At 29.3% G+C, this 13941-nt stretch overlaps 1 protein-coding gene across 1 annotated transcript; it reads right to left on the reverse strand.

The window, feature by feature from the left end:
* Positions 1 to 3535: 3535 nt before the first annotated feature.
* LOC108469153 (geraniol 8-hydroxylase-like) lies at positions 3536 to 5188 on the reverse strand. Its single transcript, XM_017770041.2, has 2 exons — positions 4310 to 5188; positions 3536 to 4223 (listed from the first exon to the last, which is right to left on the reverse strand). The coding sequence occupies exons 1-2, from the start codon at positions 5186 to 5188 to the stop codon at positions 3618 to 3620; spliced, it is 1485 nt and encodes a 494-aa protein (XP_017625530.1). The 3' UTR covers positions 3536 to 3617.
* Between the last annotated feature and the right edge of the window lie 8753 nt (positions 5189 to 13941).

A 13941-nucleotide genomic window follows, 5' to 3' on the forward strand; every position in this document is an offset into this window, starting at 1 on the left:
AATTGGTGCCTTCGAACATTGGCTCTAATACCAGCTGTCACGGGGCTAAATCTTTAGTCTAGTAGACCGCGCGGCCTTAGGCGATTCTTTGGGTTCAAATCTTGCCTAAGTCAGCCTACTTTTGAAAAATGAGAATTCTTGTAGAAATTCTCTAAGACACAGAAGCAAAACGGAAATAAACTCGAAAGACAAAAGAAGCTACGAACTAACAGAGAAAGCCACAGAAAAATAGCACACACCAAGTATTTGAGTAAATTCTCTCAATAATATTCAATTACTATGAAGGATTGCAAATGAGTGAATATAAATGAAGAGTAAGACCTCTATTTTAGTTGAGTTCCCCCAAAACCAATGGTACAGATTAAGTTACATCGACTATCGAGATCAGAGTGTATCTACAATTGAGAGTCCTGAGGGATTTAAGCTCTATAAAAACTTATCCTTTTAGGATTTACACTATTTAACATGATAACTCTAGTTGTTCTAGAGTGTTTCACTGCACTACCAAGGCTTCAAGTAGATAGGCTTCTGGAAACATGAAAATATATAGACTTTTTCATGCCTTTTTTAACTCAAAATCATGCAGTTTCGTAATAATTCTGGTCGAAAAATATAATTATAAAATAATTAAATTGTACTTAAATTATTAACATAATTAATTTTGATTAATTTTATAATAAACTTTCATAAATTTTTATTTATTTTCAACATATTTGCACAAAGGATGAAATTTGGCTTAGCAGACACTGCTAGAAGCTCAAAACCATGAATACTTATACATAATATAACTAATTTTAATTTTTCAACATATTTGCACAAATGGTGAAAATTTTGATTTATTTTCAAACATATTTGCACAAAAGGTGAAAATTAGCTCGGCAGACATATTTGCATTAAGATGAATTAATTTTTTGGCCTAAGATGATCCAAATTATGAATATTAATACATAATATAATTAATTTTAATTTTTATCCAATTTATTTTGAGTTAAATAATTATTATTAATTATATTATGGAAAGGAGACCCAATTGTGCTATAACGAAAGATTGATCCAACTGAGCAATCAGACTGTCCAAACCCATCCTAAATGCTGATCCAATTAGCTCAAATTAATTGATTTATTGACTTACAAATCAGCCCTTGTAATCTCCTTGAAATCGCATTTAAACCCCTCCACTTATTATGCTTTTATAGATTTGCCCCTAACTAAATATAGCAAGTTGAAATCTTCCACTTGTGCATGAGTGGTGGCCGGCCATGGGGGGAATTAATGGTTGTTAATTATTTGCTATTTTTAGCAGCCACTCCCATCTATAAATACCCCCTTCACCTATTCATTCAACACACCTTTCATTCCACATCTCTCTCTCTTTTACTCACTTTCTCCCTTCCAAAACCTCCATTTGTTTCCCATTTTTCCCTTCTATTTCCATTGTTGATTTCTCTATTGGAAAAGAGCCTTCAACCACCTTGGGTAGTAGTATTCAAGTGCTTATAGAAGCCGTGGAACAATAAGAATGAACGGAGAAGGAGAGGAGCAAACTAGTCTGGCTTCGGAGAAACACAGGATTTGATTCTAGTTTTCTATCCTTTAACTTTCCTTGTCGTTGTTATGAATATGTCTATGAATATTTTATGTTTTTATTCTAAATTTAATTAACATGGCTTAAATTTAATTTGTGTTAGGTGATTGCATTTCGCATACTTAAGTTATTAAAATCATGTTTGTGTTGTGATTAAACTGTACATTAGTCTTGCATAACTTGCAAGATTATTGTGATTAAACTGTTTCAATATAGGAATATATTGTTACTTCACTTAATCTTTTACTTGCTTATTAAAATTGATTAATTGTTTGAATTGACATGGTAATATGTTCAAGAGATTAGTTAATTTTGTAAGTCTGCATGTGCTATAGTTAACAAATTACCAAGATGCCATGAATTTATTCGTAACAACATGAACATTGTTTTAGTAATATTAAGTTAAAAAATGTAATTGATCTAACACAATTATGTCATATTGATTCAGCAATCGTGCATTAGAATTTCTACCCTTTAATTTTCTTAGTTAAAATCTAGTTTTATTAAACCCTTTTTCAAAACAAACGATTTTCCATCACCAAAGTATTTTTAATTGCATTTCATAAATATTTTCTTACACAGTCCCTCTAGGTACAATAACTCGACATTTACTTGTCATTTTATTTCTTCTTGTGATTGTGTACACTTGCACATTTCCATCGTTCCAGCTTTCCATGAGTCAAGCTAATTTATGTTGGTCAAATGAGCACCATTTAATAAGTTAATCTCTCTAAGACATTCTGTGCACAATGGTCTTAGGCTTTGATCTGTGACCTGTGAAACTTACATTTATAAGTTCAAAATGCATATATTATAACATTCTCATGAATACTAAAAAAAAAAAAAAAAGTGACAGATTTTATCACCAATAAAGTTTGAGGATTTTTCGAACTTGGTATACGTACTTGTACATACACTTGTATCCTTGGTATCAAGATTCTTGCTCATTAAGCTTCAATGACAATGGAGAAAGTTGTTTAATCCATATATATCTAATATATGTGTTGTGGCAGATATATTTTGGTTGTTGACGAAATGAACCTTTGTTGAGTTCAAATGTGAATGTTGGCTCCCAGACATGACTTGATAGTGAATAGGTACGCATGATTTTTATGTGATTGATGTTGTCATTGCCCACAATGTTTGAAAAACATGAATATAATACAAAATAATTTGATAATAACTTTTCATCAAGTAAGTTTCAATTATTGCTCTTCAGTAGTTATAGATACAAATAATCAAAACATGTTTCAAGGGGGGACGAGTAGGTTGGGTCCATGCTGAGGTTGAAGGATCGGGACGGCTAATCATCAAGAAATCTGGGTGAAATCGGGGAGCTGACTACGCGTCTAAGTTGGTATGTGTATTTATATCCTTGGTACCAATACTTTAGTTCACATAATTTATGAGCAGTGGAAAATATTGTTATATATATATATATATAAGATGTATTGTGGCAATAATTTATGTGATTAATGAATGCTAGCATTGCCCACAATGTTTGAAAAAAATGAAAGATAATCTAAAATAATTCTATAATAACTTACTATTAATGAAGGGTGTGTTTGATAAATCATTGAAAATGAAAGTTTTCAACATTTAATACTTTAAATGTGTTTGATAACCATTTTATTTTTTACTATGAATTTTTTTAGAAAGTGTTGAATAAGATAAGTAGATAGGTAGATAGTTATTACTTAATCTAAAAAATATTAAATTAATTTTATTTTATTAAAAATTAAAACAAATTATCCTTCTCTTAAAAGAAAGACATATTTAAATTACTATATTTATCTTTCACGAAAATAATCCAAAATATATAAAATAATATATTAATAAGATTAAAATTAAAATTAATATTTACTTTTATCTAACAACATAATTATATTTAATATTTATATTTACTAATTTATCAAACAATTTTCTAATATAAATTTAGCTCTCATAAAATTTAACAGTAAAATTCAATACTTAACTTTTCTAATACTTAAATTTTTCAAAAGTTATAGATAAAATATACAATAAAATATTATTAAATCGAACGAGGGATAACTTTTAATGGTTGAGTTTTCTGTAAAATAAGACCGTACGTTTCATCCATGTTTAAACTTTGAGGTGTGACTCCATCTTCAAGTTCCCAATCAAATGAATGAATAAGTGTACCCAGCATTAAGGGCAACATTCTAATGGCCAATTGTAATCCAGGGCAAATTCGTCGCCCTCCCCCAAATGGAATCAATCCAAAGTTCGTTCCTTTAACATCAATTTCTGATTCTATGAACCTCTCTAAACTAAACAATTCAGGCTCCTCCCAGAAATTAGGATCTCTGCCTATAGCCCATGCATTGATCAACACCTGTGCACCCTTTGGAATGACGAAGTCGTGAATCTTGATATCTACTTCAGCTTTTCGAGGAAGTAAGAAAGGAACTGGAGGATGCAATCTCAACGTTTCCTTGACAATTGCTTGCAAATAAGGTAAACGAGTAACATTAGATTCCTCCAGTACGTTCCCTTTGCCAATTATTTGTTGTAGTCCTCTTCGGACTTCCTGTAAAGCTTTTGGGTTATGGAGTAATTCCGCCATTGCCCATTCCAGTGTACTTGTAACTGTATCCGTTCCTGCAGTGAACAAATCCTGTTTCACAAATTCTTACCGAGTTATGGACTAAAAAAAAAAAAAAAGGAAGAAAACAATTGAGAGGCTGAAGAGAGAAAAAGTACAAAAAACAAATGTTTTATCAGATTTCTATCAAGCTCTTCGTTATCATCTTCACTGATTTGGAGAAGAGTATCCAAAAAATCTTGAGCTGGTATATAATCATTCATCTTTCTCAACTCCAACCGCTTATCAATCTCTTTATCAAAAATATTCATCATCTTCTTAGAATGAATTGCCATGCGACGCCTTATGCCTTGCAAGTCAAGTTTAGCTAGAGTAGGAAAAAGATCACCAAAATTGGCTTTTCCCAACTCTTCCTTGATAACCTGTAAAATTTCTCTGAATTCCAGGGCAGTATTAGAAGAAGAGTCGGCATAATCGACGGAGAAAATAGTATTGGATATAAGATTAAGCGTAGTTTTGAAAGCAACAGTGGATATCTCTATCGATTCTCCGATGCGGGAACTATCACCAACATCAGCAAGGAGTTGTTCTATTTTGTTACGCCGCAAGTGTTGGTTAGCGTCAAGTTTCTGACTAGCGAAAATGTGCAAGTTGCAGATTTTCCTAAGATTTCTCCATGTGGTTGAAACAGGCATCCAAGCTATTCCGGCTTCGTGGTGATGAAGGGCATGAAGGGCATCAGGAACGGTTCGATTACAAGATATTGCGTCATGCGTTTGGAGGATTTCTTTGGCCATGGTTTCAGATGACAAAACTATAGTAGTGGTTTGGCCAAATTTCACAGTCATGATGTCCCCATGAACCTTTGCAAGTTCTGCAAGGGTCCTATGGGGTTTATCACCAAGCTGGAAGAGGTTTCCGAAGATTGGAATTGCAGGTGGACCAGGTGGAAGCCTGTTGGTTCTTCCCAATTTCCTTGAGAGTTGGAACAAGAACAAGAACAAAACAAGGCACACTAACCAACTGAAAGTATCCATCCTTTGTTGTGGAATCCGTAAGGAAAAGATTACCCTAATTTTTTAAATTGTAGCTGCATTCTTTTATCTAAAGTGAAATCATTTCATGTTATAGCATTTAAGCATCATCCCTTGACTATTTTATTTTTGAGCAGCCACCTAACTATTTTATTTTTTAGCAGCCCGTTGGCTATTTTATTTTATAGCATCCTTATTTGAAAGTTGAAACTGAACAAGTTGAGTATTGCCAACTAGGGGTGAGTAAAAATCAATTTGATTTAAAAAAATTGAAAAAAATTTAATTTTTGAGTTAATTGAATCGAGTTATTCAAATTATTCGAGTTAACTCGAATAACTCAATTCGAGTTTCGAATTCGAGTCGAGTTGAATTTCAGAATTCGAATAATTCGAATAATTCAAATAACAAATTGGTGTAAATACCCTTTGGTCCTTGTTAACTTTGAAAATAAGCAAATTAATCTCTCTCTTAATAAAATTACCAAAAAAACTTAAAATAATTTTCAAAATGAAAATAATTTTAAAATTCAAAATATTTATAAAAATTTCAAATGTTATATTTTTAAAAATTATAAAAATTTTAAAATTCAAAAAATATAAAAAGTTAAAATTTTAAAATTTTCTAAATTAATTATTCAAATATATCATATTCAAGTATTTTATTTTTATTTTTTTCAATCTTTTTAAAATATATATTGATGTAGGCCAATTTTGGCCTATAGAATAACAAAACCCTTAACCCATTTTACAAAACCCATTTGAACTAAATCTACCCAAACTCATTACAGAACCCAAATATTTAACTCATCCCCAAGCCCAAATAAAACCTAAACTACCAGCCCAAATTAAACAAACCCTAACCCACTAACTATCCCACAACCTTTCGTCAGAAACTAAAAACCCTAACCACTTTGTCCCATTCGGCCACCTGCCCTCTGCCACCACCTGCCCATTGCAGCACCGTCCCATCACATCCACCGGCCATACCCTGCAAAGACAAAGCAAACAAGCAAGACAGAGAGAAAGAAAAAAAACAGTTTGTAATATGGCTATAAAAGCCAAATCGAAAATCAGTGTAAAGGGTTGGCAAGTTCATGAAATAAATCATTATATACAAAAACAACAAGAACAGTCCCAAAATATACAAAAGTAATAGCAAGCATTCGAAGAAGAAAACAAAATGCAATCGGGCTAAAGGTTACTTTGTTTTTTTCTTTTATTTGATTTTTCACATATATATACACACATATTTCTTTATTTTTCTATTAATATACATATAAAATATATATTATAAAATTACAAAAAAACTGACCTTTTTGATTTTTTACCACAGGTACGGTGGTGGCTGACGGCAAGGCGTAAATGCGCGGCGATGGTCCGGTGATCGGAAAGTGACCGGCCCTGGTGCCGAAAATCTCCTCTCCCTCTCCCCTCTCTCCCTTTTTTTTCTTTGCTCTGCAAAAAATGAATTTTTTTTGAAGAAAAAAAGCCTTTTATAGCCCCCAAAACGACGTCGTTTTGGCTTAGAGCAGATCGACCCGACCCAACTCGACTCGCCTAGGATCCACGTGTTTTTTGGAAAATGGGCTATTTGCGCATTTAGCCCTTCCGCTTTTCTACAATTTTATGATTAAAACTTTCGTTATTTTTAATTTTGCCCGGTAATTTTATTTTTTTCTTCATTTTGGTCCCGTGTTAATTGCTGCGTTTAGGAGGGAGGGGTATTTTCTCCTTTGGTCCCTCCAGGTTATTTGCGTGTTCAGATAGGTCCCCTTCTTTGTATTTTATCTTCAAATTTGCCCCGAATTTCCATTTCAAGTTCAATTTAGTCTTTTTTTTTTGCTTATTTTGCCTTTTATTTTCAAATTATTTTGTCTAAACACTATTGTTGTTATTATTATTATTATTCTTTTTCATATTATTATTATTATTATTATTATTATTATTATTATTATTATTATTATTATTATTATTATTATTATTATTACTATTATTATTATAATTATTATTATTATACATTAGTGTATATTATTTTTATTACATATGTATATGTATATATTTTATACATAGTATTATTTCCTAATTACTTTATTTTAATATTTTTATTATATTATGCTTGCTTTTTTATTTATATTATTTTTATTATTAGTAGTAGTAGTAGTATTAGTGTATATTTTTTGTTATATATGTATATGTACTTATATTTTTGTACATAGTATTATTTTCTAATTATTTTATTTTAATATTTTTATTTATTATATTTGCTTTTTATTTCAATATTATCACTCTTATTATTATTATTATTATTATTATTATTATTATTATTATTATTATTATTATTATTATTATTATTATTATTATTATTATTATTAATATTAGTATTTTTATTTATATATGCATGTATACGTATTCACATAGTAGTTTTTTTAACTATCTTATTTTAATATGATTATTATATTATACATTTTCTTTTCATGATTATTTATTTATTACTCTATTACTAATTAACTTAATTTATTAACATTATCACTATTATTATCACTATTATTATATTATATTTTCTTTTTATATTATTATTTATTATTATATCTACTTATACCCTATTATATTATATTATTTACTTTCACTGTTATTATTATTTTTATCATTATTATACATATATGCGTATTAATATTTTTAAGTACTTATTATAAATATATTATTTTCTTATTATGTATTTATGTATATTATTTTACTCATTTCTTCCTTATTTTTATTTCAAAACTTTTGTATTAGGTATTTTTTTATTATATTGTTCATATATTATATATTTTATATATCATATTATTCGTATATTTTATTATGCAATTTTAAATAATTATATCATGTATATATTTATAAATATCATACTATTCATATATTTTTATGTTATTACATGTATATATATTTTATATTATTAGTTATATACATTTTTTATACTATTTCATGTATATTTTTTATATATTATCCTTATCATTATTATTAATATTGGTATATGTTCTATTATATAGGTATATATATTTATATGAAAAGTTATCAACAGTTATTTTAATATTATCATCTTATGTATATATTTTTAATACTATGTATATATTTTTATTCTTATTATTACTTATATATTTTAATTCATACATATATTTATATATCATTATCATTGGTTTTTATTATTATTATCATTATTATTATTATTATTCTTGCTTTCAATACATATTGTATATACTTTTGATCTAGTATTATATGTTTTATATATATGTTCGTTACTATTTCATGTTTACATTATTACTATTATTATCACGTTTAGTATCATATCCATTATTTTTGTTTTATACTATTATTATCACATATACATTGTTAATGTTTTATATATTATTTGCTTCATATATTCTTAATTTTTATTATTATTTGTGCATTCGAATTTAGCCTATTTGTTCATATCTTATTTCAACATCAATATAGTTTCCTTTTATTTTCTTTATCTAGAAATACTTTCATTCTTGTTTTTAACTAATTTCAATAAATAAGGCAACACGCCGATTTAACATTAAGCTGTTGATTTCATCGCTATGTTGGGTGAATATCATCGGCTCATGTTAAAAACAGAACGTCCTTCTCAAAAGAAAACGAAACTTGATATTTCTCGTGTTTTGATCGGATCGCGATTAAATGTTACTTTGAACTTGCAATTTTGAAAATTAAGACAACACTTGTTTAATGAGATACCAATTTTGGGCGTCACGAGGGTGCTAATACCTTCCTCGTGCGTAACTGACTCCCGAACCCTATTTTTCTCTGGATTTTCGTGTAGACCCAAATTTGGCTTTCATTTTTATTCAAGAATAAGTTTTCTTTTCTAAAAAGATGATTTATTAGGTGTCCGATCACACCTAGAAAAAAAGATCGGTGGCGACTCCCTTTTCTTTTTAAAACCATAAGTCGGTTTTCAAATTTCCAATAAGTCACCTCAATTAACGACCGAAACCAAAAATTTTACGTCGCTACATATACGATTTCAAATTTACATGTTTAACATGGAATTAGATATATAATAACAATATTTTTATTTGACATGTTTATTTTTTTAATTAAACTAGAACAATTTTACTTGATTTGACTCTACTTGAATTTCATTTCACTCAACTCGATTCGAAAAAATTTCAAATTGAGTTAGGATGATAAAATAGGACTTGTGAACTTGATTAACTCGAAATTTTTTCACTCGATTCAACTTGATTCGATCGAACGCTCACCACTATTGTCGACTATAAATTAGTTTATTTTCTAGCTTTAGTAACATTGGTTTTGAAAGTTTGACCCAATTATTCATGTGCGGTTATGGATGAACTCAATTCGATTCGAAGAAAAATTAAAATTTAGAGTTAATTCAATCAAGTTATTTGAATTATTCAAGTTAACACAAATAAGTAATTTGAGTTTCGAGTTCGAATCGAGTTAAATTTTACAATTCAAATAACTCAAATAATTTGAATAATAGATTCGTGTAAATACCCTTTTAGCCCTTGTCAAATTTGAAAATAAACAAATTGGTCTCTCTCAACAAAAATTACAAAATAAAATAAAATATTTTTAAAAATAAAAATATTTATAAAAATTTCGAAAAAATCTAAAAACTATGTAAAGGAAGTTAAAAAATTTAAAAATTTTCTAAAATAATAATTTTAGAGACTTAAATAAGTTAATTAATGATTCAAGTTTATCATATTAAAGTATTTTTATTATTTTGCTTTGAAAAATTTTCAAATATATATGGTTTCAAATTTATGTGCTCTAACATGGGATTAGTTATCTGTAACTAGATTTTAATTTGACATGTTTAATTTTTAATTTAACTCGAATAATTTCACTCGATTCAATCCGAAAAACTTTCAAATCAAGTTAGAATGATAAAATAAGTTAATTCTTCATTGTTTTACAAGCACATAGCTGCTAGAAGTGTTTATTTTCTTGTGTATGTTGGTGATATTATTGTTACATGTGGTGATTGTGCTAAGTTAGATGTTGTTATCTCATCTCATGATCATCAGTTCTCTCCTAAAGACTTAGAGAGCTGAATTTTTTTCTTGGGCTTGAGGAGTTGAGACATAAGGATCGGATACAGGGGCGAAGCCAGGGGGGCTGACATGGGCCCCGGCCCCCCCTAAAATGTAAAATTACATTTTAGGTCCTTAATTTTTTTTAAAAATTTTAAATTAGTAAATGTAAAATTTCACTTTGGCCCCTCTTAAAATTATAAAAATTCGATTTAATTATTTACAAATTATAAAGTTATAAACTATAAAAAATTAAAATTTCATCCAACCCCCCTAAAAAAATTTTCTAGCTTCGCCCCTGATTGGATGCATGTGTCTCAACAAGAATACACTCGTGAGTTGCTAGAACGCACAAACATGGCGAATGCCAAGCTGGTAAACACTCCTATGGTGAATTCTTTGACTCTTACATCCTTGGTTGGGTCGCCATTGTCAGATAGTATATTTTATCGACAAGTTGTAGGTAGTTTGCAGCATTTGTGTTTAACTCACCCTGATTTGTCATTTGTTGTCAATAAAGTTAGTCAATATATGTATAAACCTCATGATGTGCATTGGACAGTTGTAAAACATATCTTGCAGTATGTTAAGAGTACAATTAATTATGGGTTGTTGTTTCAAGTATCGAGTATGAATTTAACTAGTTTTAGTGATGCTGATTGAGCGAGTTCACTTGAAGATTGCAAGTCTACTTCCAGGTTTTGTGTGTATATTGGTGATAATCTTGTTGGTTGGATGTCCAAGAAACAAAGTGTTGTATCCCGGTCTACTTTAGAGACTTAATATAGAAGTTTAGTATGCGACATCCGAGTTGACATGGTTTCATTCTTTGTTGAATGAGATTGGGTTAAATCTTAGTGGTACACCGATTATTTGATGTGATAATTCTAGTATTGTATCTTTACACTTTTTTTTCTTTGGACAGAAATCTCTTTCCCTTTAAAATTGAACCATCCATAGCTTTCAATCTCAAGAAACTAACAATAGCAATTCTAAATCTTAAGAAAGTAACTGAAGCAATTTTTTATCTCCTTTTCTTTGCCATTTTTCTTTACTTTTCAAATTTTCTCTTTACAAACTACTTGTGCCCACACTTTCAGTCGAGCTCGAGCCTTGACATTCCTAAGATTGTCATCTAAAATTGTTGACTAAAATCTTTAAAAAATTTACATACTAAACATCCTATCAGATTAATTGAAAATTTGAAAACGTTGATGTTCTATATTAATCAAGCAATTACAAATTAAAAGTAATCCAAAGAGAGTGGGCATGTTTTGAATAACTAAAGCTTGGGATATGACAGTTGGTGATGGGAGAATTGCCACCAGTACTAGTGGAACCAAGAGTGGAACCTGAAGTGAAACATGAATGGCACTAAACATCTCTAACATGAACCATGTTCTAACTCAAGATCCAGGTCTGTACATACCTTCACTTCCTCCAAGTTCATACACAACAATCTCCTGCTGCATTTTCGCTCGATAATCTCCGCCACATCGGGACTACTCCTTTATTCTCTTTTTGTAACGATGTTTAAACTTCCATTGTAATTTATATAACCCACAAGGAAATTGCCATCTTTCCTTTTGTTATTATTTTTATCCTCCTTGTCTGCCCATCTTTGTTAAGACTTGTCACACTCCTCGGCTACTCGGAAATGTGTCTGCACCAAACACACCATTGACCTCCACGTTGACTCTATCTGAAGTAACATCTAAGTAGGTCACCCACTCCAAACACCTTTGGGTAAGATCACTCTTTCTAACTAGAGGGAACCACCCACCCGCTTTTAAGTATGAACATTTTCTTAATGTGAACACACTTTTGACATGATAAGAAGTCTATTTAGGCACAATAACTTCATATTGGTAAGGTCTTATGATGTACACTTTACGCATTTAGTGTGATTGAATGTTTATTTAACCACACCACATCAATGGACAAAAGGACATTCTCTATAAATACCTTAAGGAACGATGTAGAAAGAATTGATCTTTTAGCTCCTTAAAATTACTCTAAGTAATTGTCTTAAGTTAGTTTATCCTTTTGTTTTAATTTCAATTAGTTCTCGACCTCTTCAGATGAATCAACCTCCATTACTTCACTTTCTCCTTCTCTTTTATTGTACTCCATAATAACAAAACTGAAACGTAAAAAAGTTTGAACTAAAAATGAAACTTGAACCGTCCATCTTTGTTAAGACAAAAACTTGAAAAGTTTGAAAAATGCAAAGAAACTTAAGCAGCCCAGCTTTATTGAGACTGACACTTGAGCAAAAGGAAAAAGCAGAACGTAAAATTTAATTGTACACGTGGACTAATAACATTGGTGAGGCATAGGTAGGGGCAGGCAAAAGGACAGAATATTTTTATTCATATTTAATAAGTATGGGTATGCTTTGACCTCCTTTTGGCAGTTTTTGAACTATAATATGGTTCCACAAGTAAATGAAGAGTTGGAAACTTCAAATTTTACAGCAACATGAAGGTGGAAACTCCAAATTTAGAGTCGGCATTTTTTTTTCTTTTTAAAGGGAAAAACTGATTTAAATAATATTCAAACTCCATTTCTAAATTAATTATCTTGTAAAATTTTATGTACTGACAATCTTTATGTATCATCAATACACCACAATTATTTACATCATTAATAAGTAAAATATTAAAAAATTAAACAACTTTCTAATAAATACTTAAAATTTTATTTAAGGCTAATTAAAATTAATTATAATTCTCCTTTCCTCCTCATGTATTAACGTATAAAAGAAAAAATGCTTTGAGGTTGATCAAATCTTAGAAAATTTATTGAAATTTTTATGATTAAGGTTTAGATTTGGAGTTAAAATTAAATTGAAGTGAAGATTTAACTAAAATCCTAAAATTTTTATTGAAATTTACATAAAATTTCATATATTAATTGAAGCAGGAGATAATTATCTTTAACAATTTTTTTTTCAAAGAAGCTCATCAATAATATGAATATTAGAAGTTTTTTAAAGTTAGTACCCCATCATTAAAAGAGTTTAAATTTTAAAATAATTCTCAAATTTCTCAAAATTTATAATTATATAAACTAAGTTTAAACAGTGTAATAAAATCATATAATAAAATTAAATTACACCAATAATAATAAAGAACAAGAAAAGAGCCGTCTTCAATTTTTAAAACTCTAAGTTAAAACCTCGATATTATTATTAAGAGATAATGGTTAGAAATTATAATTAATTTTAATTACATTTCAATAAAATTTTAAGTATTTATTAAAAATCTTTCAATTTTTTTATTTTTTCCTCATTAATGATATGGAGAATTATGATGCATAATATTTATGCACCCATTTATTATATTTGTTTTACTTAAAAACAACTTTTGAAAATCCTTTTAAAAACCGAAAACAAAATAAAATATCAATTCTTTTAAATGATAATCTATTTTCAATTTTTTTTTAAATACTTAATAACGATACAATACTGACCAAATCCTCTGCAGTTCCCCCGTCCATGTGCAGGCGCAAAACATTAAGGTGTCGCGCGCTCACGCGTTGTGATTTAGTTCTAATTGTTATGATGAAGTGGTGCATGTTCGTGAGTGGAAGAAAACAAGGGACGAGGGTTTGTCATAATGCGGGTCCCCCCCCCACTTGTCACGAGTCATGACCCGACAACCGCGTTTGTTTCTGCAAACACCTGCA

Source organism: Gossypium arboreum, chromosome 8 (genome assembly GCF_025698485.1).
Source record: "Gossypium arboreum isolate Shixiya-1 chromosome 8, ASM2569848v2, whole genome shotgun sequence".
NCBI classification, from domain to species: domain Eukaryota; kingdom Viridiplantae; phylum Streptophyta; class Magnoliopsida; order Malvales; family Malvaceae; genus Gossypium; species Gossypium arboreum.